This window comes from Manis javanica, chromosome 8 (assembly GCF_040802235.1).
Source record: "Manis javanica isolate MJ-LG chromosome 8, MJ_LKY, whole genome shotgun sequence".
Taxonomy (NCBI): domain Eukaryota; kingdom Metazoa; phylum Chordata; class Mammalia; order Pholidota; family Manidae; genus Manis; species Manis javanica.
Window position 1 is genome coordinate 90,607,364 of NC_133163.1, and position 25,722 is coordinate 90,633,085.

The 25,722-nt window shown below is 54.0% G+C and overlaps 1 protein-coding gene across 6 annotated transcripts; it reads left to right on the plus strand.

Moving 5' to 3' along the window:
• The first annotated feature begins 1,177 nt into the window (after window positions 1-1,177).
• BAHD1 (bromo adjacent homology domain containing 1) lies at window positions 1,178-24,731 on the plus strand. 6 transcript variants are annotated; one of them, XM_037018892.2, is made up of 8 exons: window positions 2,165-2,513; window positions 16,903-17,030; window positions 17,137-18,576; window positions 19,165-19,547; window positions 20,543-20,702; window positions 21,111-21,187; window positions 21,967-22,067; window positions 22,535-24,731. In XM_037018892.2, the coding sequence occupies exons 3-8, from the start codon at window positions 17,151-17,153 to the stop codon at window positions 22,722-22,724; spliced, it is 2,337 nt and encodes a 778-aa protein (XP_036874787.1). In that variant the 5' UTR covers window positions 2,165-2,513; window positions 16,903-17,030; window positions 17,137-17,150; the 3' UTR covers window positions 22,725-24,731. The 6 variants fall into 6 exon arrangements, with proteins under 6 accessions (XP_073067744.1, XP_073067742.1, XP_073067743.1 ...); XM_073211643.1 differs by lacking the exons at window positions 2,165-2,513; window positions 16,903-17,030 and adding an exon at window positions 1,178-1,201; XM_073211641.1 differs by lacking the exons at window positions 2,165-2,513; window positions 16,903-17,030 and adding an exon at window positions 1,324-1,443 and having other exon boundaries at window positions 19,168-19,547.
• The last annotated feature ends 991 nt before the right edge of the window (window positions 24,732-25,722 follow it).

Below are 25,722 nucleotides of genomic sequence, written 5' to 3' on the forward strand. Positions count from 1 at the left end.
CTTCCTACCACTTGGGTCTCCTTTCCTGTGACTAGGTACATTTCTCTTCTGACCCTTTTGGCCTCAATACCTGCCCATTAGCGGGCATGAAGCCAAGGTCAGCCCAGGCTGGGCTGCTGACAGAAGCTCTGTCCCCTCTTCAGCCTTGGCTCCAGGCTGCCTGGATGGCATGGCTTAGCTCCAAAAGCCACTGCTGCTGTTACCCTCTACCACCAGTCTCTGATGAGAAGTGGGGGACATCTGCCCATGGGACAGCCTGGGACAGGGACAGGGAGCATTTTATAAGGGGGAAGGCTGGCCTGGTGGTAAAGGGCATACTGCTAAGAATCTTTGTTTTGGGAGGCTCAGAGGGGAGAAATCCTTTAGTGTTCTACTTTTATAGGTTTGGAGATTTTGCTTTCCCTTGGGTCGGGAGTGGGAAAAGAAGGGGCACTTGTCCTAGGAGAACCTGGTCCTTTGATAAGTTTCCATGTCATAGTCTTAGCTTTTAGCTTCCATTCACATACTTCCTCTGCTGGGTGGTTCCCTCCTTTAAACATGTCCCCCAACACAACTGACACTGGGCCCCTTTATAGATCTAGAGGCATATTGGAAACCGTCTTTTAGGGTTTACTTCCAGCATAGGGGCTAGCAGCCCTGATTATCTTAAAGGCTGTCTTCGTGAGTGCTGGAGTTTCAAGGTCTAAGAAAGGTGAGACAGCGTGTGTGGTGCAGGAAGAACCCCTCAGTCACATTCCAGGGCGGGGTTTCTCCTCTCTGCCTTGGCAGCCCCAGCATTGGGGGTGCTTCTCTATACAGGAGGCGTTCCGTCGCCCAGCCCCTCCCTGGGCACCTCCCAGCAATCTGGTGACTTGACACTGTCCTTTCTGCTGCTGTTCTTTTTACCTCCTAAAGCTCCCCTCCCCCGCCTGAATTAGGAATGAGGCTTTGTTCTGGGGTGGACTCAGCATTTCTCAAGAACCTACTATGTGCACAGCCAAGAGCTTTTGAAGTGAAGCCCCGTATAAGTGAAACTCTGGCAATGCAAGGTGCCCAAGGCACAGTCCCTTCCAGCACCTCACTGGAACCTCCCACACCTCCGTATGACCTCAGCCTGCTGTGCCCACCCACCCCGCTGACCCCGCCAGCATGCTGGATTTCGGAAAGGCACGTCTGTGGGTATGAGATGGAGCCACAGCATTCGGTGACTAGGGGTAAACAGGTAAGTGTCCACGCTTGGTCCCGTCCTAGCTTGGGGACGCGAGGGAGGGAGTCCAGGCCCGTCTGTCAGGCTGCCCGCCCCCTTCTCCCTCACCCGGAGAGCTCTGATGTTCCCCTCCGTGGTGGAAGAGGGTGTGTGGGTGTCAAGGACTCACAGACCAGGTTCTGCTGTCAGCTGGAAACGGATGAGGGCTCCATACACTGCTCCTGAGAAGGGTGCCTTAGGAACGGGAGTCGGAGGCGGTAAGGTGAGGGGTAGGAGGAGGAAAGAGATGCGGGTGAGGGGTTACCAAGCCAGGACCGACCTTGCTAGAAAGGAAAGGAGACGTGGCAAGCAGGGAAGTCGGAAAGATGAGGCAAGGGCGGGAGGGGCTTCTCAGCAGTCGGGGCCCTTTCGCTGGAGTCTGGGGCCCTTTCAGCAGGAAAGGGGGGTTTATCCTCGCTTGATTTTCGGCTGGTCTTACCGAAGGTTTACCCTGGGGGGCACAGCCGCTGAAGAGGGTGGGGTGTTTCTCGGTCCGCAGTTTTCTCCTGTGGGTGCTGAGGAGAATGGGAAAGCGATGTAGAAGGGTGACGGCCCGGGCAAGGGCGGATAATTTTTTTCGGGGGGTGGGAGGAGTAGCAGCTGGGGGATTGGGGCTCCCGAGTCGGGTCACCATGGGATACGGGCTCAGGGTCTGTAGACGAAGAGCAAACCCAAGAAGCTGGCAAAGAAAATCAGCCCCCGCTACCACCCTCCGCACCGTACCCCTCCCCCCAGGCCCCACCACTCCCCGCACCGCCTCCCCCGGCCGCCTCGTGCTGCCCCCTGCGTTGGGACGACCGACCCACAGTTCTGATTGGCCGGAGACAGGGAGGGGGGAGCCGAAGGCCGGATTGGCTGGCGGGGCCAGCGCAGGGCGGGACGGCTGATTGGCGGAGCTGGCCGAGGGGCGCGCTGCTGATTGGCTGGGGACGAGGAAGCAGGAAGGAGGGCGGCGGAGGCTCCGCTCTCGGGGAGTTTGTGGGGGAACCGCGAGCGGCGTAGCGGATCCCGGAGCCCGGCCCCCGCCGCCCGCCAGTCCGGCTGCCTGCCCCGCCCGTCCGGCTCCCACCGTCCGCCCGCCCCGGCCAGGAGCGCCCGCCCCCCCCCGACGGCCCCGCCCGGCTGCGGCCCCCGCTCCGCCCGCCCGGCCCCGGCCCCCAGGAGGAGGCGCTGACGCAGCAGCGTGGAGCCCGGGAATTGAGCGCCCCCGGGGGGTTCCAGCCGCCGGATTCCAGCCCGGCCGGGGCCTGCGGGCGCCCAGAGCCGCGCCGTCCGCGCCGCTGTCCCGGTGAGCTTGGGGTCGGGGTCGGGGATGGGGGAAGGGGCGAGAGGGCGGGAGGGAGCGAGCGAGGCAGGCAGACGAGTGAAGAGGAGAGCACCGGCTGCCCGTCAGCGCGCCCCACCAAGCGCGCTGCGCCGCCGCCCCCGCCAGCCCGGGAAGGGACCGACGGACGGACGACGCGAAGCAGGTGCGGCCGCCCGCTCGTTTGCGCCGCCTCCCTCTCCCGGGTCCAGCACCATGGTCCCGCCATCGAGGAGGGCGGCGCGCCTCGAGGTGACAGCCCCCGGGGGCCGCCCGCCTCGCAAACCAGGGGCGGGGTGGGTGGCGGCTGCAGGGTGGCAGCTCGGCCGGGCGGCGGCGGCACGGGCGGCACGGGCGTCCCGGGCCGCGTAGGGCGGGAGGACGCCGGTCGTTCCCTCGCCGAGGCTGAGCCGGCTTGCCTCCGAGTGAGTGCGCGGCCGGCGAGGCCCCCGCCACCCCCACCTCCGGCGTGCCCCCTCCCCCATCGCGGTCCCCGAGGCTAGGGGCCGCGGCCGGGGGGCGGAGCCGCGGGATCGCCCGCTCTTGGTGGTGGTGGGGGGTGCCCTCCCTCGCTGGGAGGTGACCGGTTATTGCTGGATGGGGGGGCAGGGGATGGGGGCCGCGCCGGGGCTGAGGGCAGCGTAGACCTGACCGGATCGGGTTGGGAGGAAGGGAGGCGCCGAAGACGGAAGGGAACCGGTTCGAGAAGCGAGTGTGGGCCGCGGGAGGCCCGGCGGGGACCGTGCGGAGCGGCGGCCGAGTCTGAGGTGGGGCGGGGGGAACGAAGTTGTCAGACCGCCTCCAAGTGACAGCGGGATCCCATGCTCACGGCCCGGCCTGGTCCTCCCCTGCCTGCCTTGTCGCCTCTTCTCCGGGGCTGGGGGCCGGGTCAGGTCTGGCCCGAGGGGCCCGCTTGGCGGTGAAGCGCTGGACAAAGGCGGCGCCGGAGCGGGCGCAGGTGGTGGCGTCGGGGAGGGGATCGGGTATGAGCCACCCATCCGGAGGGGCGTACGGCAGGGCCGGACTCTGCCCCGGGGATTGCGGGAGCCGGGGTGCCCGCCGGGAGAAGCTGCGGCACTTGCTTACAGCTACGGACGCCTGTCGTCTTGCCATTCTGGAAAAAAGGGGTCGATCCGGCCAGGGCAGAGGGGAAGAGAGATGTGTGTATGCACACGATGGGCTGGGCGGTGTGGCAGCGGGGTTGCTGGACTCACCGAGGTGGCAGTTCCATCAACTGCTCTAGAGCCTGTCAGGAATGAGCAAAGAATGCACACAGGCAGAGGTTTAATCTCACCTGGGACTTCTCCTGGTGGCCCATTGTCCACAATCTTAAGAGGGCAGAAGACCAGTTGGATAGGAGATAACTGGCAATGTGCTCCAACAGTCCGTCCACAACTGCCTTCAGCACTTTTATTTAGCCAAAGAAGGTACCTGCATAGGGAAATGAGAAGCTGAGCTGATAAATCTAGGCAGAAATTTAATGATTAAATGAAAAAGATTTCCAGTCCTTTTTCTTTGTGTTACCTTAGAGACTTTCCTCTTAACCCTTTTCACCCCCTTCTAAAAAAAGGAGAAAAGGGCCCTATAGGGACCATATGCCCTGGAGGGACACAACTGTCCTTGGCCAGCTGGAGGACACTTAGGAACCAGTGGTTTAAACTTTGAGCACCTCTAACCCCACCAGTGACCAGCTCTTAGCTGGGTGTTGTTTTCCCATTTGTAAAAACCCACTCAGAACTTCTGTCCCCCCCACCCTTATGTGACCCCATACCTAGAGGAAGAGCTGGGACCACAAAAACAGACTCAGGCTGTGTTTAGAATGTGGACTTTTTGCTGAGAATCTGGGTTCAAGTCCCACCTTAGGTAGGTGTTGGTTACAAGCTCCTCCCAGCTGTGGTTAGCTATAATCTCACCCTGGGGAAGTTGCCCTGTCAGCCTTGCTTAGTATGGGCATGGAGTTAATTCATGGCCACCCTCCATCCACCTCCCCAGGAGGATCTAGACCCCAGCCTGGGTGAAGCTGAGGCTTGTGGGGAAGGCAGGTATTACCTCATGCAGGAGACTGAAGTTCGTTCTGAGAGAGTTTAATTGTATGTCTAAGATCCAGAGAATGACGAAGGATCTCAAGGCCTTTGTGTCTTCTCTGGAGGGTACACAGTATGTAATTTCTTTTGGTGGCAGTCAGAAGGGGGTGAACTGGTCTGGCCACTAGAATATAAAAGGGAATTGCCAAAACAACCTTTCCCTCTGTGGCAGGCTCTTACCTAGTGGTGGGAGACTTATATCAGTCAGATTAAGTGTTAGAGAGTTTTCTCTGGAGAGTTCAGCAAGTGAAGAGGTTTTCCTTTCTATTTTTATTTTTTTGTATTTCCCTCCTTTTCTTTCTGTTGCCCTGCCATCTCCATGTCGGGCCTATGTTGTTGTCATGGTCTCCCTTTCCTTCCTGCTTTCTCTGGTCCTTCTGATCCAGTCATTATGCAGTGACTAGATCATTCTTCTAAGCACTCCTTCCCCCATGTCACTCTGGTATGCACAGACTTGTAGTGGCTCCTCTTCTCCTACACTCTGACCCTAGACAATTTGCTGGAGTCTCTTCCCTAGCCACATTTTATGCATTTATCTCCCTGAATCTTTGCTCTTGCTGCTTTTGCCAGTTGTCTCCAGCGTGGAGTCCCTCACCTTCCTATTCTCTCACCTCAACTCTTCATCCTGAGATTTTGACCCTGGAGTTTATGAATGGTTTTGCAAATTGGAATTCTTTCGGGCAGGGACAGTGTGAGTGTTAAAGTAAACCTGTGTGTGTGTGTGTGTGTGTGTGTGTTAAAGTAAATCTGTGTGTGTGTATGTGTGTGTGTGAAAGTAAACCTGTGTGTGTGTATGTGTGTGTGTGAAAGTAAACCTGTGTGTGTGTGTGTGAATTTTTGAGGATTTCTGGTATAGTACTGTGCACCTTGTTTTTTGTTGAATGAATAAATGCAGTTGGCTACTTAGTTGGGTGGGAACAGAGAGGAAAGCTTTCTCTCTGCTTCCCCAGAAACACTCAGTATGCAGTCCTTGGTGATTTCCAGCCTTTTCTGTGAAAGGCATATTGATGGGCATGTTTGGGGTGCTTTAGCATGGGGAACAAGTGAAGTGTAGCTGTTTGTGATTCTCTGGCTAGTGAAGTCTATCCTGTGGATTGCTCACATGACGCTCTATAGACATGATCGGAAAAGAGCTGTAATCTTGTTTTCTTTCTACCCAACCAGGCCATTCTCTCCACTTGGTTTTGCTGCTCTTATGCAATTTTCCTTGCTGTCCATGCTAAATGAATCCATATGTTTTATCTCTTCTCAATCCTGGGTGTAAATGAGGGAGAAAACATGGCAATGAGAACTGAAAAGAAAAAAGATTTCTAGGTCTGGCCTGTTGGTGGAACTTTTGGGACTCCTGTTGAAAGAGGTGTTTTACAGGGGCATCTCTGACATGGGAGGCGCAGTCAACCCCATCCTGGACCTATCAGGAAGGAAAGCTCTGATTCCAGCTCTCTCCAAACTTGTGTTTTGTTTACCATCAACCCTGGACCATAGGGGAAATGGGAAAGAGGACTGATGACTGGTTTGAGTCTAGACAGTGAAAAAATAAATTCTGCATGTATCCCCCTTTCCCCAAACCTCCCTTTTGTGCCCCAGTTTGATGATTAATGGACCAGCATTTCCCTTCCAAGCGGGAACGCCACCCCTCACAGTTGCCATGGCAACGCAACCGCTCCCCCGTCAATTAAAAAAAATTCCCACTACTACTCCTTGCTTGTACCTTAGCAGGAGATGAGCTACCTCAGAGTGCATCTCCTGGGCTCACGCTCAGCTGCTTAGGCTGTTTTTGCTGTGTGTCCTATAACACAGTCCTTTCTCTCTTTCTGGGGTTCACCTGAATTTCTTCACCCAGAGCAAATTGTGCCACCCTTGGATTCAGCAGCCTCTGGAACACTTCTGTGAAGAAGCAGAGAAAATTACTCATCCACAATTCAAATTAAAAACCAGGAAGTGCCCTCTTCTATCTTTTCCTTCTGTATTAAAAAAAAAAATCCTCTTCACATCGTCTCTGGTATGTAGAGGTGTAAGTAGGGGGGCAGTTTGACATCCATAAAGAAAGTTTCCGTAAACCTGGAAGGATTTCAGCCTCCCACCATACATACTTCACATGGGTGTTCTATCGGGATTTTCGATTTATTTATTTTCATTCCTCCTCACCTCTTTGTCCCAGCATTCAGAAGGACTTGCCTGTTTTAATCTTATCTGTTCTTATTCCTCTTGGCCTCTCTCCTGCAACATCTGGCCCCAGCACCCTGTCACAAGGTGAGTCATTAAAGAGGAAAAAAAAAAATCTTGAGGGGTAAAAAAGTCTGGAGTTGAGAAGTAGTCTGTTGAACTCAGGCTGCCAGCCGAAGCTGCCAGATTTATGGAGCACTATACGAACAGTCCCAACATTAAAAGGCCTTCTTTTTATGAATGGGTTGTGAAGAATGTAAATAAAGCAGCATCTCTCAATGGAGAAGCATTTTACATAAGCAGTACTACCCTGGCCCAAGTGTTTATGGGGATTTGCTAGCACAGTCTGGCAAGATTCACTTCCTTTGTGAATTTGCCATTGTGCTGGGGACTTTGGAGGGACAAGGAGAGTGTGCTTCGATACTGAGGGCAGCCGTAGCATTCCTGCTCTACACATCCCTAGCCTTGACTTGATGGGCTAGCCCATGGTCTGTTAACTCTTAAATACATAGTCAGGAGCTTGTGATGATTGGAAGCATAAGCTGCTGATGCCTGGGGTCCTGTGATTCTGCATCTCTTCACCCTTTGGGTTGCTTCAGCCTCCCTGGAGCATGGGCCAGAGAGGTCTTGGATGATGAAATCCTGCCTAGTTTTATGGGAGGCACCTAAGTGGAGTAAAACGGACTGGTTTGAATTTCAGCTCCTTTATGTTTCCCCTGCCCACCTCCTGGTACCGCCACTAATGAGCAGTAAACGGCTAACAGGGAGGAGGAGGAAGATCAGCGGCTGTTAGGCTGCAGACAGCCTGCTTGGGGCCAGACACCCGGCAAGTGCCCTCAGCTCCATTGAGCTGGCTTTGCAGAGCTGGTGAGCATCAGCAGGCCCTGGGGTCTTGGCACCCTGCCCTAGGCAACTTGGTATAGAAGCTGAGGGTCAGAGTTTGGTGAGCAGGCCTCAGGGCAAAGTGACACGCAGGACTGTATTGTGTCCTGGGAAGGATTTCATCCAGATTCTTTTTTTCCCAGTGGAAAACACCTGTGAGGATGGTAGTTATTCATCTCAGCGTTCTTGATGCTGCACTCACCCCCCCCACCCCAACAATATTGTCCTTGGGATCCTCTGCAGGGCTGACACATCAGGGATAAAATAATGGGTTTGTCTTTCAGTCTTTCTGAGATTTGAAATGGGAACTTTTTTCTGAGACACCATGACAAGTTACCTGAATAAAAAAAGGATAGGTAACTTTTCTTGGTTAACAGTGTCAGTGCCAGTCAGAACCTGGGGTCTACATCTTTTTTCTCATGTCAGTTTCTTTTCTAGCGGGTTTTGGGGTGGGGGTGAGGTGCTCTGACCTCCTGTCCTTGGCTAAGGAGAACGGGATCTGGTGTATTTCTGCCTTGCTTGATCCTAGGATCTCACCTGGAGTGGTGTTGGCTGCTCTTACTTCCATTCCATCTCCTGGGGCCTGTTTGGGCCCCACATCCTCCCTGGATGCAGCCCTTCCAGTGTCCTGCCTGCAGAGGAGAAGGGGTGGCCCCCACACAGGTCCTCCAACTGCTCCTAAAATGTTTTAGACAAAACATTGTCTAAAATGTCTGGGGAAAATTCAGTTTGTTGATCACATTCTCATCTGACCAGGTGTCTTACTAAAGAGTTGAATTATTCATTTTTAGAGGATCTTAGTAGATAACTGTGGATGAAATGAAGGTTCCTATGGCCAGGATTCTCACCTGGCCCTGATTGGCTGGCTCACTACACATGTGTGGGCAATGTGTTGTTATTGACTCTATATAAAGGCTCCGCCCAGTGCTCTGGGCGACATGGTGGCAGGGCTGCAAGGCTGCAGGAGAGCAGAGAAGAGGCTGGAGTGGTGGCAGCACTGAGGACAGGCCCAGAGGACGGCTGTGTGGGCCAAGAGGCCCAGAGGCAGAGACCGGCTTGTTGCATGCAGACTCGCTCTGAGTGAATGGGATTTTAGTGATTGACATGCCACCATGGAAATAAAGTTGGGTATAAACCCTTTCATCCCAAGAACGTTTTACTGTCGTTTCTTTGGTCACACTGAATCCATAGTGAACTTGCCCAAGGCTGAAACCCATTAGCAAGACAATATCACAGGACAGGTATTAGGTTGCTGCTTGATGCTAGGGGAAAGATGGAGGCACATTCCCACTATAGTCAGGGTCAGCAGGACCACCTCAGAAGTGAGGGGTGTCCCCTATTGTGTACCTGGAAGGGTTCACACAGTTTGGACAGAATGTAGAAGAATTATAAAATTGATGAAATGCCTATAAGAGATGATCTTCAGAGAAAATTGTAAGGACTTGGATTTATTCAGCCCAAAGGGAGGTAGTAAGGGGCAATTAGTTAATATGTCTTAGAATATTAAGATGGTTTGGAGTGTGATAACCAAATTTCAGCCTTCGTTACAGTTAGATTTCATCTGATTTAAGGGATGTTTTTCATGGATGGGGCAAATCTATGGACTTCTTTTCTGGATTTCCTGTAAAATCAAGACAGCATATCTTTGAAGCCCTTACCACTTTCTAGTGTATAAAATGGGTTCGTTTCCAAAGTGCATGTAGGAGTTTATTGGGAACTTTGAGCAGACTTTTCCATAGAAACAATTTATAATATCATGTTCCCTGGCCAGCTCACAGATGCCATTTAATGGAGTACATCTTCAATTCCCTTTGTGGTGAAAAATCAGGAAAAACGAATAATGTGTTGATGCCAATAATTAAAGCAACACAGAAAAACGAGTGAACTGAATGTTGATCTGTGACCCTGCAGTTGTGCTGTGTTGCGGTGGGGGTGTGGGCTTTGGAATTGACCCCAGACATCCTGCCTCTACACTTGATAGTGTGGGAGTGTGGGCAAGTTCTTTTTCCTCTCTGTACGTTTGTTTTCTCCTTGTTTGGATGCGATGATAACTACCTCATGAGGTGGTTAGAATAAGTGAAAACAAATGTGATATGCTTAGGGTGGTGCCAGGCGTATAGTGAGCGCTTGACAAACATTAGCCACCCTGTTAGACTAAAGGCCTCTGCGGTGGATCAAGTACTCCTTGCATGGCACACTTAGGGGATTCGGGGACTGATAATGCTAACTCTGGTTCTGTGTTGCTGAGTTCACCTTTGTATCTATGTGTCTTGATCACTCAAGTGTGCTTCTAGTACCACCCTTGCTTGCTTAAATGGTTTGGAGTGAGTGGAATGAGAGGAGTATTTTCCTGAGATAGTTGGGCAAATTGGGAGAAGAAAGCGATAGTAGTGAAAGGGTTGTGCTGTGTGAGTATGAGAGCTTTCCTAAAGCAGCCCTGTTGAACTGTGCATTACATTGAAGAGGCGCAGTGGGCTCCTTTGGGGGTGGGGGAAAGTTTGGGGCTAAAAATTTCTTTTCCTAGGCACCACGTGGTGCCATCAGTCTAAGGTAGAAATGTTAATAGTGTAGGGCAGGTGCGCAGCCAGATAGCTGCTAATTCAACAAGCTCTTATTAAGTGGACAGGATTTAATGGTAAGGAAGGCAGAACCCACCTGTCCCCACAAAGCTTGCCTCCTCATGGGGGTGGTGCTGATCACTAAGGTGTGAGATACTTGGGTTGGGTACCCATAACTAGTAGAGTCTGCTTTGTTCTTGCTTGTGCTGGCAGAGTGTTGGGAAGGCCTGGTGTTGGATCTTGTCCCTAAACGCTGGCTCATTCAGGAAGTTAGCACTCTCCTGGGGAGGCTGAGGGCAGAGCTCCCATCTTGGCCTGGCTGGCCAGTTTCTTCTGTTCAGGAAAAGAGAGAGCACCTCTAGTCTTGCAAACCATCTTAGAAATCTAAGTTGTTGGTTCTTGGAGTGTCCTGGTGGCTGAACCAGCACATATCCATTGCCACTCCTGGGCTTGTGCCTGGACCAGGCTGGTGAGTTGTTGAGTGTTGTGAAGAGTGGCACATCGGGAGCCTGGGCTTTGCTCCTGGTTCTTTGAAGGGCGTTCGGCTGAGCTTTGGGTGTCCTGCCCCTAGTCCTGTTTTATTCCTTCCACACTGTTAGCTGTCCTGGAGCAAATCGGTCCTGCTCCAGGAATGGATTTGTTTCTGGCCCAGCCTGGGCACTGTGGAGGGGGCAGGATCTGAGGGAGTCTATCCCAAAGCACCCTTGTCCCCCAGCGTGGTGCAGTGCCTACATGGAGCTAATAGGGGTGAGCCTGGAAAGAGTTACATTTGTCTCCTGCCTCAAAACTTAAGCTCTTGTATATATGTTGTCCCTTCCTACCTCCAAATGTTTAAGAAGCCAGTTTCTCAGACTGCTGCCCACTCCACCTCGGCCTTTGTTCCCTCGGTTCACCTGCGTGAAGTAGGCCTCAGTAAGTGTCTGAATGAAGACCAGGCTCAGATGTGCCCTCTCTGAAGCCAGAGTGCTCTCCACCAGTTCTGAGCACTGTGTCATAGCCTTTGTAAAGCTGTTGTGTCCTGTGTTTTCCTACCAGGCCAAGTCCAGTTTCTTAGTCTTTTTTTTTTTTTTTTTTGCATTTTCTTAGTACTCACTTAGCCTAGGATTTGACAGGTAGGGGGAAAGAATGACCTTGTATTGAGCACCACTGTATATAAAGCCCTCTGCTAGGCACCCAACACTCATTGTCATCTAACTTGATCCTCATAACAACTCTGTAACGTAGATAAGGAAACCAGGTCTCAGAGAAGTTCAAGCCATTGATTTAGGATTAGCAGCAGTACAAAGTGGCTTCCAGCCTCCGTGGGTGTCCCCTCCACTGGGTTGAGCCATGGCAAGGGATCAGCAAGTCACAAGAAGTATTGTGTGCTTGGGAATGAGCAGCGGGTGCTCTGGCTGAGCCAGACCGGCACCTGTAGTTACGGGTCTACCTTGTGCACACAGGAGCTGTGCACTGGGAAAGAGCTAGGAGAAGGCAGGTGGCCTAACAGTAGGGATGTGAGCTTATAAGGACACCCTCAAAAGTTAGTTTTGTATTGCACGTGATTACCTTCTAATTTGTCAGGTTGTAGTAATAAATAGGTAAAATATGATGCTCTCTGCCCAGTCTCCTAGCCCAGGGTCTTTTGGATCTGAGGGTTATACTGTCTCTCACTGTCAGTCGCCTACCTGTAGGAAGAGGCTTGCCTCAAGACTAGGATACTGGCAGTTTCCAGTGAGGAGAAGAGATTCCACCAGCTTTACTGTTACTGTATTCCTGTATTAATGGCAATTCCAATATAAAATTGGGATTCCCTTCCCTCCCCACTGAGATTTGTGTTCCTTTACAGTTAGAGGAGGGAAATGTCTGGCTTTGCATCTCTAGTCACAAGTTAAGTGGGGGTTCTGGACACTTGGGTGCAGCTCTGGGTGTTTATGTCTGGGCTGCCCTACTGGGATGGTCAGAGTGGACAGGAGTAGCCAAAGATGGGTCCTGGCTGCTGGGTTGGCTTGGCCAGTATACAAGACCCTCTGTGAGGTGGGTATGGACCTTCCCTGCATCGCTGCTGCTGCCTCCCTAGGCTCCTGGGAGCTGCAGTGTGAAGTGTGGGGAGCAGGTGATCTCACAGGCCACAGATAGTCTTGGTGCCTCCTGGGGGCAGACCCACCCATCAGATGGCCTCCAGACCTGAGGGCAGTCTATAAAACAAGATGTGTCCAGACAGGTCAGGCCAGTTCCCTTTGGCTGAGCACTGCTTCCTGCCCAGGTGTTTGTAGGATCCCAGCCTGATTGCAGAGTGAATTGAGTGCCCCCAGCAAGTGAGGCTGAATTAGGGCATCAGGGACAGCACCCCTGGGCTTGAGCTCAGTGCTGCCAGAGCCAACAGTTTTGCTCTCTGTGTATGCCTACACTGAAGCAGCAGTCAGATGGCTGGAGCAGGCAGAACACAATGCCCTGTGACCCCATCCCCTGGGCCTTTAGCATCTGAGGATTTCACCTTTCACCATGGAGTTGATGTTTTCTGGGGGCCCAGAACTGTCATTCAGAGTCTGTTGGGATATGCTTTCTGCCCCCACTCTCTTTCTGTGCTGTGAATGGATGCCCCTGCAATTTACCCCACAGTTGGGTCCCGCATGAGAAAGGAGCAGCCTTGCCATCTTTCCCTTGGGTTGACACTTGGAGTGGTAGCAGAGCAGAGTTCAGGTGCAGGCCAGGTGTTCAGACTTGTCACAGTGGCACTGGCCCTGGCCTCCTGCTGTGGGGAACCACCCAGGCTGAGAATAGGCTGCTTGCTCTCTGTGGGTCTAGAAGGGGCAGGAATGTTGGCCTTCCCTGTTGCAGCTCTGCGAGGCTTTGCACAGTGACTGGTGTTAGCCTTGCCACATTTAGGGTTCTTCAGACGAGGAACCTAAAGTTCAGAGAAGTGTAAGTAAGTTGCTTTTAAGGAAGAGAGCTGGTGTTTAAGTCCAGGCCAGCCTAACTCAGAGCTGTGGTTCTTCTACTTAACCAGCTGTGCTGGATTCAGCCACATCTTTACCTGGCTTTACCATAAGAATTTCAGCAGCTTCATCTCTGCTATTGCATGAAGTTACATATCTCAATTTAAATTAACAGGAGCCTGCCTTTGTGCTCTTGCTGCTGTTCTTCTCTGATAGAAAATATAAGAAACTCAGTGCTCATGAAAAAGTGTTACTCTTTTGGGGGAGGGGACGGTTATTTCTGGAGATTGCCAAGGAGGGCAGTGCTTAATCCAGTGCCAGTTGTGTGGCTTTAGGTATAGAGGGAGGTGGCTTGGGTCAGGGCCCTCCTGACCCTCACCCAGGTGATCACCTGGTCTGAATATCCCACTACCACCACCCTTAGTATTTCCCTTCTATTACAAATAAACCAAAAAGCCTGAAAAGCAAAAAAAAAAAAAAAAAAAGCAGTAGGTAAGAGAGGTCTTGGGATGGGCAGAGGGGCAGAGTCATGGGTCCTGAACCTTTAAGGATGAGTGTGGGGCTGCAGTGAAGAGCTGAGCGGAAGTAAGGGGAGATCTGTGACCAAAGCCAAGGACCTCTTCCTGCCATACTGCAGCCTCTGCTTTGTGGGAGGGACCTGGGCTTGCCCTGCCTGTCCAGGCTCCCCACCCTCATTTTCCCCTCAGTGGTGCCCACAGCCCACACTCCTCCAGGCTATGACCCTCTCTTGGACATAGCACCTTGAGTGTGCTCCACTTGTGCTGCCGTGGAGTAGTGTGTGGAGCTGCTGCAGCTTGAGGGCAAAAGTCCCCCCTGCCTTTGTGCTTTGGTCTCCACAGACTTCTCCCAGCCCTGTGCAGGGCTGGGGCAGCATTAAGCCCCAGACCTGGCACTTCAGCTGGGCCTGATCTCCCCCTGGATTTGGAGCCCCAGTGTGCCCCGAGCTGAGCTGGCCCTCTCGCTGTTCTTAGAGTGCACTTGTGATTTTGGATTCAGACTGTGGTTCGCTGGGTCTTTTTGGCTTGGAGGACTACTGGCTGGTCGTTTGCAGTTCAGGCTGGAGACGGTGAGGCTGCTTTTCTTCAGTGAGAACTTGCCTGACACGTTTAAGGCCCTGGGGAGTCCCTCCTAGGAACCTTCTCCCAAGGGGGACTGGACTGCCTGTGCTTGGGAGGACAGGGCTTCCCAGAGAGGAGGAGGGTAATGCTGAGAGAGCCCAGGTACCCTTGTCCCTTGGCGGTGGTAGGAAGTTCCTGATAGAGCTAGAGTGTAAGTGGGAGGGACAGGGGAGCAGGAGGGTTGGCAGAGCTGGAATGGGAACCAAGCCTACTGCTTCCCCAGACTCTTCTTCTCCCATGGAGCTGGGCCACGCCCTGCAGGTTTCAGGGGTCTGGCAGGCTGGGAGTGCCCTGCACCCAGCCCCACCCCAGGGCGCAAAGCTGAAGCTGAGTTCTCACGTGTCCCTTCAAAGTGTGACTCATAATACTCGCTTTCCTCAGATTGGTGTGCAGTGGGGCAGGCTGTGGGGACCCAAGCATTGAGTGACATTGCCGCCTCAGGCACCACTTGAACTCTAGGAGTTGTTTGGCAGGTGACAGAATTTGGCAGATACAAGGGAGGCTAGCAGGAGGCTCTTAGGCTTGGTTTGGAAATGTGATTCGTACCCTATGATTTAGACTCCCCGGGATCTTCAGCACAGGTACACTGGGTATCCCTGAGGGATCAGAGTGTTGAATGGGAGGTGAAAGGGTGCCATACTCTACAAGAAACGTATTCCCAGGTTCTGTGGACAGGCTTCTGAAAGGGAAGGCTCCCCTCCCAACCTCTCCCTGCTTAGGACCTTCTGTGTGTTGAGAGGGGAAGATTAAGTCACGGAGAATGTCCCAGAATCCCAGGACCAGTCCACCAGCTACCTGGTGGGGGATGGGGTGGAGGGGAAGAAGCTGCACAGGCCAGTCACCCCTCAGCTAAAACTCATTCACTGGCCAGGCTGGAAAGCACCTCCCTTTGCTCACCACTCTCTTTCCCATCTGCCCCCTCCTTGCTCTGTACTCAGTGTCTAGATTCTTAAAGGCCACAAGCCCAGGTGACCTCAGCCTTGACCTCCAGCCATTCCCACGCCTGGCTCCTCTGGTAACTTGGGGCCTGTTGAGGGGCATCAGCCCCTGCTCAGCTGTGTGGTCTGTTTGTTCACATATCTTCTTCTCCAGGCCCTTCGTGGGTGGGGGAGGGCTGGGCCTGCGCTTTCCTAGGAAATGGAGACATGTTTCTCTCAGGCACGGGGCGGCCTGCATTTGAGCAAAGGGCCTGTAGGCTGTAAGCAGCCAGGATGCTTTTAAGAGTGGAAGGAAGCATTGCGAGTAAGCAGCTGAGCAAATGGGGATGAATGAGAAGCAGGAGTGTCTTAGGGAGCCTAGTAGATGCCTGGGTATTTTAGGGGTTCTCCCTGTGCTTCAGGAATGAATGGATTTGCCTTCTGTGACTCTGTGTCTTGCTTGGGTATGTCTCTGGGCAGTGGCAGGTCCCTTCGCGTGGCCAGAGCAATGCCTGGCACCTTGCCTCTCTTTTCCAGTTTACCCAGTCCTTCCTTGGTGGTGTTGGACACCCACGATGCTTTCAGCCTGGTTTTCAGAACACTCTATCTCAATGAGTACAGCCTGTCCCAGGAGAGAAAGCAGGCATTGACCCCAGCCACTTGCCCAAGGCCACAGGACCTAGCTGGGAGGGGCTCGGGAATTCCTGAGGGTTCTCAGGTGTGGGACTTTCAGGGTTAAATCCTGGCTCCTTGGGGACTGTGGGATTCCACCCAGCTCCTCTGGTGAGTGGGTGTGAATAACAGTAGCAGTGGGGAAATGAAGCTGAACAGCCTGGGCCTGCTAGGTGGGGTAGGGGTCACAGGGCACCAGGGAGGGCAGAGCCATGCCCGGCACCTTACTTGGCACTCTTCTGACCACTGACATACCCCCTCTCCCAGTTCTTGGCCATGCCAGCTTTCAGTGTACAGCCAGCTCTGACCCCTTTCATTCAGGATGGGGCCCGTGCTATCTTAAGTATGTTGTGGGTGGAAGAAAATTTTCCAGGAAAATTAGGGGATGATGTCTGGTCAGAGGTGTTTTCTCTCTCGGGGCTTTCTATAGCTACCCCCCATCCTGCTCCCTGCCTGGAGTTTTACCTACTAGGAGGGATACCTGAAGAATAGGGCAGGCCTGACAAGTCAGGACTAACTAACTGGTTTGTTCCCTGAGTTAGTTCTTCTCTCTGATCCGTTCTTTTCTAACTCCTGATGGTTGGTGGAGATCTAAAGCTGCACAGGTCTAATATGTACTCCCTGAGTCTTCCACCCGGGAATGCCGGCCTCACCTTCCTGCCAACCCTTCCACAGGCATTGGCACTGGCTGGGCTGCAGAGACCTCCCATGACCACCGGCTCCTCAAAGCCAGGCCTTCACCCCTTGGGGTTTTTTTTTCCAGCAAGACCCAGGTTATGGCTGTCCTCCTCACAGGCTGAGCTTTGCCTCCTTCCAAGCCCACAGGCAGGTTCCTCATATCAGCGCCCCACTATCTGCCTCCCTTTTGTCCTGTGGCCCGCCCATCTCAGAAACCCCAGGATGGGAGAGGGAACAGGTCATGCTTTTGAAGGAATGGATGGGCTCCCATCACCCAAGCCCCTATCACAGCCTGATGGTGAGAGCTTTGCCCTGGCTCCTTCTCTATTCTGACCCTTGAGTCTGCATTGCTCTTTTCAGGGGCCCCACTCTCCTAGGCTGCAACGAGAATGGGGCAGCCAGTCCTTGCACAGCAGCTGGTAGTCTGACCCCACTGGAACTTTGCATCCTGGAAAAGCGGTCCTGGGAAAATCCAGACTGGAGATAGGGTGAGGGTAGGCCAGTCACTGTGGGGGAAGGGTTGCCGGAGGGGCTGCAGTAGGGGAGAAAGGCAGGCCAGGGCAGGCTTCTCATTGCCTGCCTTCTGTGCTCCAGATTGGACATACTCCATGACACACACTCGGAGGAAGTCCCTTCCCATGCTGAGTTCGGGCCCCAGTGGCCACCGGGAGCCCCTGCAGATGGAAGGCAGCAGTGTGGAGCAGGGGACGGAGAGCGTAGAGCCAGGCATGCCTGAGAGCCCAGGGCACCTCACCGGGCGCCGCAAGAACTACCCACTGCGGAAGCGTCCATTAGTTCCTGAGAAGCCCAAGGCCTGCAAAGTGCTGCTAACCCGCCTGGAGAATGTGGCTGGTCCACGGAGTGCAGATGAGGCTGATGAGCTGCCCCCTGACCTGCCCAAGCCGCCCAGCCCAGCTCCAGCCAGTGAAGACACGGGCCTCACACAACCCCGTAAGAGGCGCTTGGCTTCCCTCAATGCCGAGGCCCTCAATAACCTGCTGCTGGAGCGAGAAGAAGCCAGCAGCCTGGCAGGCACCCGGCGCAGTCGAGGGGGAGACCCCCACCGCAGCCGGGACCGTGACCGGGCCTCGGGGGCCTGGTCCTCCTCCAAGAAACGGCCCCGGCTGGGGGTACTTGGCGGAGGAAGTCGGGACTTGTCCCCAGAGTTAGCACCAGATGAAGGTGCCCGCCAAGATGGTGACCCAGCTCCCAAGAGGCTGGCTAGCCTGAATGCAGCCGCCTTCCTAAAGCTGAGCCAGGAGCGTGAGCTACCCCTGCGGCCACCTCGTGGCCACCCAGAAGCAGATGGGCGCTCCACTGAGCCACCAGCACCAAAGGCCCTGAGGCCAAAGTGGGCCAAGGTCAACAGCAAGAACTATCCCAAGGCCCGGCAGGGGGCCGGCTCTGGAGAGGCAGCAGGCCCACCTGCCTGGCAAAGGTGCCCTGAGGAGCCATGGCCACCTGCTACCCCTCGTGGGCCATCCAGCCAGCCATCTTACCAGCCCCTGAGCAAAGCTGTAGAGAGCCCCTTGGGGCTGCGCCCCCACCTTCCCCTGCTGATGGGTGGGCAGGCAGCCCTGAAGCCGGAGCCTGGACGCCCAGGCGAGGAGTCACCTGCCCCCAAGCAGGAACTGCACCAGCCCTCTTTCCCTGCCCCCCAGCTCTCCCCCCTGCCAATGCCTGGCAACCCTGCCCACTACAGTGGCCTGTGTGGTCAGCCTGAGCTCACTGCACTAGGCAGCTTCTACCTGTACTGCAGCCAAGATGGGCTGCAATGTGGGGGCTACTCTTCCTGCCCCATGCTTCCTGAGGGCAAGCTGTCCCCAGTGGCTGCACCTAATGAGGGGCTCCTCTTGGCCCCAAGCTCAGTGCCTGCAGGCACCCCTTTCCAGCACCCTCCCTGGGGCTCTCGCTACTGCTCTAGTGAGGACACTGAAGTGAATGGCTACAGCATCTGTGAAATGTTGTCCCCGTCTCTTACCCACATTAGCACTACTTGTGGTGGCTGCCCCTGTAAAATGCCTTTTGCAGCAGGTGAGTTTTCCTGGGGTGGGTGTACCAGGGAGTCTCCGAGACACGGTGTCGCAGGAGGGTGGGCCATGAGTTGGGATAGGGCTCCTTGTCTAGCTACTGTGTGGGAGGTGGGAGACTGAGAAAGGAGAACAATCCTAGTTTTGTGCCCTGAGCCTTGGAGCATTACCAGGAAAGGGGCCCATGTTTAGCTCTCAGCAGCCCTGCTGTGTTCCCGCTGTCTAGGGATCTTTCTTGGCCAGGCAGTTAGGTAGCATCATGGTGATGGAGGAGCCAGGCTATTGGACTCAGATCCCCTGCTCAAGAGCCCTGAGGGGTAGCCTTAGAGAATGTTAAGTCAGAGCCAGAGACCCTGTTCCCATTACTTTCCATTTTTTATTTCAGGCTAGAAAGGAGATGGAGATGTCTGTGGGTGGATGTCCAAAATCAAGAAACACCCTCACTCTAAAGTCCCCTGACTCTACCCACCACCTCAGTGATCTTTGAGTTCACATGTAGAATTAAGAGAGGAACAGACTCTGAAAACAGAAGGATCGGTGGGGGTTAACTGCCTGTTCTTACCTGCCTGATCCTCCTCTCTCCTTTTCCCAGAAGGCTGCAGGTCCCTTGGTCAGCTGGAATTTCCTCTCCCAGAAGCTGGCCATCCAGCCTCACCTGCCCACCCATTCCTGGGATGCCCTGTGCCCAGCGTGCCACCTGCAGCAGAGCCTGTCCCCCATCTTCAGACACCCACGTCAGAGCCCCAGACAGTAGCCCGCGCATGCCCTCAGAGTGCCAAGCCTCCTAGTGGTTCCAAGTCAGGTCTGCGCACGGGCTCCAGCTGTAGGCACACAGCCCGAAGCAAGGCTGCCTGCAGGCCCAGCCATCCCAAGCAGCCTCGTGTCCAGCGTCCACGCCCCCGCCGCCGCCGCCGCCGCCGCACTAATGGCTGGGTGCCTGTTGGGGCTGCCTGTGAGAAGGCCGTCTATGTCTTGGTGAGTGCCAGCTCTTGGCTGATGGGGACACACGACATAGGACCTTCAGTGAGGTAGCTGCTGCTCCCAGCTCTAGCTGCTCTGGGATGCGAGCAGGGGCTCCAACTCACTTGTACCCCAGGAACCTGTCATGCCAGCCCAGCCTGCTGCCCAACCCTGTACTGAGCCTGTCCTGAGTGCCTTAGGGAGGTTGGGATGCATAGTCAAGTCACGGTTGGTGGCTGCCATCTCTGTCACCGACTCTCAGGGAAGCCATCTGAAGTATTTTGACCTCTTATCCCTGCTCACACTCTTCCTTCTCTCCTGGATTGTAAGTGGAGGGTTTTCATGGAGGCTCTTTGGATATGTACATATAGGGGACGTTGGCACTGGCAGAGAATATTAGGGATACAGAAATGTCTGGGATGATGAAAAGAGTATCGACTAAACTTTATTGAGCACTTCCTAGGTGCCAGAACTAAGCTATGCACTTTGCACACATTATCCACTTTAATCCTCATGACTACCCTATGAGATATGTACCTTATGTTCCTACTATTGTCCTCATATCAAAGGTAAGGAAACTGAGGTATAGCACTAGATTAAGTAATTTACCCATGGCCATGCTACTTACAGTTGTGTTCTAAGGGTCAAAAACCAGACTTACCCCAAGGAAGCTTGGGACCTGTCCAGTGCTGGGGACTTGGAGCAAGAGAGCTGGCTCTCAGGGGTGTGGTGGTCACAGTGCAGCCCTGAAGCTTCAGGCCACTTTCCCACCCCTATTTCCATTTTCTCCTTTCTTCAACTGCTGGAATTTCCCATCCCCATGTGCCCCTGAAAGCCAGGCTTAGGGCATAGGGGCTGGTGTGCAAACCACTTTTGCAGTATCCCATCCTCAGTGGTTTGACTGGCCTGAGGAAAGGGTAGAGAGGAGGTCATTCATTCCCTCCTTCCCCCCCCCTTCTCACTGTGAGTGTAGCCCCACAGCCTGTTCATGTCACTGGTCTGTTGCTCAGGATGAACCGGAACCAGCCATCCGAAAGAGCTACCAGGCGGTGGAGCGGCATGGAGAGACGATCCGAGTCCGGGACACTGTCCTTCTTAAGTCAGGTCCCCGAAAGACATCCACACCTTATGTGGCCAAGATCTCTGCCCTCTGGGAGAACCCTGAATCAGGTACTCCCTTGCCTAGGATTTGACCTGTCACTAGTCTTCCCGTGTTCTTGGCACAGAATCTGCCTTCCATTCAGCCAATGTCTGTCTGCTGCTGAGGGCTGCAAATGGCCTTGTGCCTTGGGTTGGGATCAGCTCATTTACTTTTCCAGTGACCAGCACCTGGGCATCTGTCCCCCTACCTCACCTGTCAGCACCTTTACCCCCTTGTTCCTCTGCGCCTAACAGCCTTCCAGGCCACTGAATTGCCAGGCTTTGCCTGAGGCAGGGGACAAGGGTAACTGGAACCTGCAGGATTGGCCCAGGTATTGCAGATGGATGAGCCTCCACGGCAGGTGGCCAGCCTGCCTACCTGTCTGAGTAACTCTGGGGTTGCCAGCTCAAGCCACGACTGCTTCTCTTGTGCTCTAGGTGAGCTGATGATGAGCCTGTTGTGGTATTACAGACCAGAGCACTTACAGGGAGGCCGCAGTCCCAGCATGCATGAGGTGAGCTGCCTTGCAGGCAGGGTGGGGGGCAGGGGTGGCGAAGGGAGAGGTTGTGGCACTAAGGAGATGGTATGAGGGGGAGGCAGCCATGGGCAGGCAGGTCCCTGCGTTCGTCACCTTGTACACCAGCAAGCCTGGGAAAGGGCCCAGGTTTTTCCCAGAACTGCCCCAATTCATGTTTCAAAGGGATAGTGAGCTTTTTCTTAAAAGAGGGACAGAAAGGGAGCTCTCCAGGGCAGTGGGTGCCAGAGTGGAAGCAATTGGCTATATCATCCTGGCTGCAGGAAAGGGAGATGGAGCTGCATATCCAGCCCCCTTTGATACTGTCTGCTGCATGAGAGGACAGGGAGAAGATGCCTGCTCCCACTCTTGGTTGCCTGCCAAGCAGGGCGCTGGTGCCATCTGGGTGTGGTTGCTCCACCCCTAGTCCAGGCTCCCTTTTACTTTGTTTCTCTTGCTGGGACTTTTCATCTAACTGAGAAGATGTGCACCGATTCCCCTTTCCTCCCCTGCACTGGGAGTGGGGTTGGAAGGCTGATGATAGGGGCTGAGGTGGGCACCTAGCTACACCTGAGAAGGAAAAGCTGCTGGCATTTCCCAACCCCATGGTGGAATGCCATGGGGCGCTGTGTAAGGAGCAGATAGGCCAAAATTTCAGGGATGCTCCCTGGCTTTCTAGTTCTTTCAAGTCAGGAGTGCCAGCAGAGGGGTTAATGTCTGCCTTGCTCCTGGAGTTGGTGTTTCCCACTCTGGTAACGCATCTCCTCTCTCCCCTTGAGCCTTTGCAGAATGAAGTGTTTGCATCCAGACATCAGGACCAGAACAGTGTGGCCTGCATTGAGGAGAAGTGCTACGTGCTGACCTTTGCTGAGTACTGCAGGTGGGTGCTGCCCTGCGCCTCTGGCTTACCTCCCCTCAGGTGCCACAGGGATGTTTGGGGGCTTCTGGGATCCCCAAGGGGAGTTCACTGGCTGGGCTTGATCTTCCCAGAACTTTCTTCTCCCCGCTTGCTTCCACCATCTGAATTTTGCGGAAGAAAGAAGAGAGATTGTTCCCCCTCTGAGGAAGAGTGGTTGGGGCAGAGTTGGGGGTGGTTATAGCACTGCTTTCAGAGAATAATCGAGAATTGGCAGGTGGTTGAGAGGGAGGTCGTGGCAGGTGTGTCACACAGTGACAGAGAAGATGGACTGGCAGTTGCCAGAGAGAGTGTGGCCCCCAGGATGGGTGGAGGCAGCAGCCCCTCTGGGGCGGCAGGGTATGTCCCCACTCTCAGGGTTGCATGGGGAAGGACTTCATCTCCCTGCAGAGGTAGCTCTGGTAAGGACAGCGAACGGTATGTCACTGCAGATTCTGTGCCATGGCCAAGCGCCGAGGCGAGGGCCTCCCCAGCCGAAAGACAGCACTGGTGCCCCCGTCAGCAGACTACTCCACTCCACCACACCGCACAGTGCCCGAGGACACGGACCCTGAGCTGGTGTTTCTTTGCCGTCATGTCTATGACTTCCGCCATGGCCGCATCCTCAAGAACCCCCAGTAGCCGCCACCTGCCCACATGGGCAAGTGGGGCTTGGGGCAGGGGCCACACTTGAAGCACAGCACTTGGTTAAGGGGCCACAGGGGCCTTAGGTTGCTGGCCTGTGGTTCTCTTTTGGGGGGAGGGCAGGGATTCCTTTGGGTTCTGGGCCCCATGGGAGGGTCAGGGAGGCCAGGGTGTAAGGAAAACATCAAAGCCCTCAGCTGGGCCCAAGGGATGTCTTGGTTTTTCCCTGGGTGGGGACTCCTGAAGAAGTAGTCTTTCCAGGGGCTGGGCCAAGACTGAGGGGCATGGGGCTCGGGTGGGAGGGGGCCCTGCAGGCACCAGGCCCAACAGGCCCTTCTTTAGCTTCCCCTGGGCCCTTCAAGGGGGAGTGGGAGCCAGCTTTACCTCACCCAGTGTGACCCACTGCTTCCCCATTGGCCTGGGACCAGGCTCTCCCAGATTCTAGCACAGCTCTGAGCTCGTTCCTTTGAGGCATAGAGAGCCAGAGGCTGGCTTCCAGAGCATTGACTTACTCTTCCTCGACTCGGGGCCTTTCCCTGGCTTTCCTCCTTTGCCCCTGCGGTAGCCCTTGGTGCCGGGACAAGTTACCCAGCCCTCACAGTCATGGGTGTGACCCACTGTGGGAGTCAGCTTCCTGTCCACCTCCTGGTGAGGGCCACCTAGCAGGTCTGGCTCTTCAGAAGTTACGGGGTTTGTCATCTCTGGGAAGGCAGAAGGGAGCTGGGAGTGGGTGGAGGGCAGGGGGCAAGGAAAATTGCTACCTGATTTATTGAAGACTTTTCCTCTTGCCTTATATTTGGAGGTTCTAGGAAACCTCTTGCAGAACTTCACACGTGACTCTTCTAGCCACACCCACCTGAAATCAAACCAAAGGAGTGCTGTGGCTCCCCTGGCCCTGCCACCTCTTACCCTAGTCTTTTGTAGATTGCACTAATTTACATCCCAGCGAGAATCAACACTGTATCAGTCCACAGACCTGCTGAGCTGCAGCTGCTCTCTCTCTCTCTCTTGGAGCTAAGGACTTGCATTTTCAGTTTGTTCCTGTTGCCCAGGGGCTCTGTCTCACCTCATGCTGCTCCCCAGAGTAGATGAGGAGACTCGGTCCCCTGTAGCCCTTACTTGGCCTAGGCCCTGGCCCTGAGGCTCTCTGTCAGGGGCTGGAGCAGCCTGGCTCTTTCCTATTTGTACCAAAGAGGAGCATGGTGAGGAGAGGAGGAGCGGCACAGTGTGGCGTGGGCCTGGCAGTCTGGGAACCTGCTCAAGAGCATTTCCACAGGACATACCCCAGGGAGCAGGACCCAAGAGGGCAGCACTGGGTCGTCCTCCCCTAGGGAAGGGCAGAAGTACCCAGCAGGTTGAGGAGGTGGCACTAGGTGGGGACAGTTGGGCAGAAGTTGGAGAGGGAAGTGGAAGCAAATCCTGAGGGCTCTCCCAGCAACCCCGGTTCTGTGCTGACCCTGAGAAAACAGGCTGCTCCTGATGGGTCACTGGGCTTGGGGGAGGCCTAGAGCTGCAGAGGTGAATTTACACATGGCAAGCCCAATCCCAAACCCAAAGGAAGGGACTCAGGTGCCCTTGTACTGAATAAGCTGTTTGGAGGAGGGCATGGGTCTGGGGGGGCAGGCAGGAAGAGGTTGGCAGAGTGGTCGTGATGCCCAGCCTCACCCAGCAGGAGAGGAGATCAAGGCTCCTCCTCCCAGGAGGCAGGATCTGCTGCCCAGAATTTAAATGCTTTTGAAATCTCTTAGATGTGGAAATATTTTTTCGAACCTGAAAATGCAGCTGGTAGAATTTCAATGGAAGCATAATTCATGTAAAATATATTTTAGTTGATATTTTGTAAAATGCACTTTTTGTGTGTGTCGACCCTGGTTTCTCAGATCTGTATTTCAGTGTTTACAAGGGAGGGGAGGACCTTTCCTCGCTTCTCTTTTGACAGAGATTAGAAGTACTTCTTTAAGAAAAATAAATAAATTTGAGAAATTGTATTGATTTAGAAAAGGATCATTTCCTGCGTGTCTTGTCATCCTTCTGGGTGTGTATGCACAGAGGCTCACTACTGTATATTTTGGGGGTCTCTCTTGGCCCTCAGTGCAGGGGTTCACTTAGGCAAATAAGCAATGAGGGCAGAAAACTAGGGGGAAGGCAGAGGAGGAGAGGCAATGGGGGGAATGGTAACCTGGAGTTGACTTCTTAGCATCCTGGTGGCTAGAGCCACCACCTGGACTCTGAAATCCTTGGGTTGCCGGCCCTCACCTGGGAACTGGTCCCAAAGTAGGCACATGGTGAAGATACTGCCTCGTCACCTTCGTTCATTCATTTGGGGAACTAGCCAGCAGAAACTGTGCTGGGGCCTCAGCATCTTGCAACTGGCACTCTGACTGAAGGCCACATCATGGGGCCAAAGGCTTTTACTGCTTGGCTCAACCCAGCCCCAAAGACAGTACTGACTAAGTTCAAAGTGGAGTGCCTCCAAGGCCATGGGTGTTCCTAGGAGACAACATGGCTGTCCCACCCTTGTCTGCATTTTGGTAAAGACATCTGGGCAGGTGCATTTCCATAGAGGTTATCAGTAGCATGGGTACCACCATGGACTGACAGTAGCATTGCCAGCAGTGTGCTGTCCAAAAGAGTCCCATGAGGTGGATGGGACTCATTTACAGATAGGGAACGAGCCAAGTACCTTGCCCAAGAACAACTCCAGAGTAAGTGGCTATTCCTGAACTCAAACTGCTTCACTCTGACTGCCAACACAGAAGACTATTCAGAGAAATAAGCATCTGGCCAAATTATCAAAACTTTTCAAAAGTTAGTTTTCCTAGTATGAAAGACGTACTTAAAATTTTGATTTTAAGTAGAAAATACCTCACCACCAGGAACCCACCTTCAGTGCTGTTGGAAGCAAAGGGCAGTTTGGTAAAGGCTGAACCTTGATGCAGACTTCTAAATGAGTGAATGATACATCCTGAGGTGCACCCCAGCATTCAGACTGGGA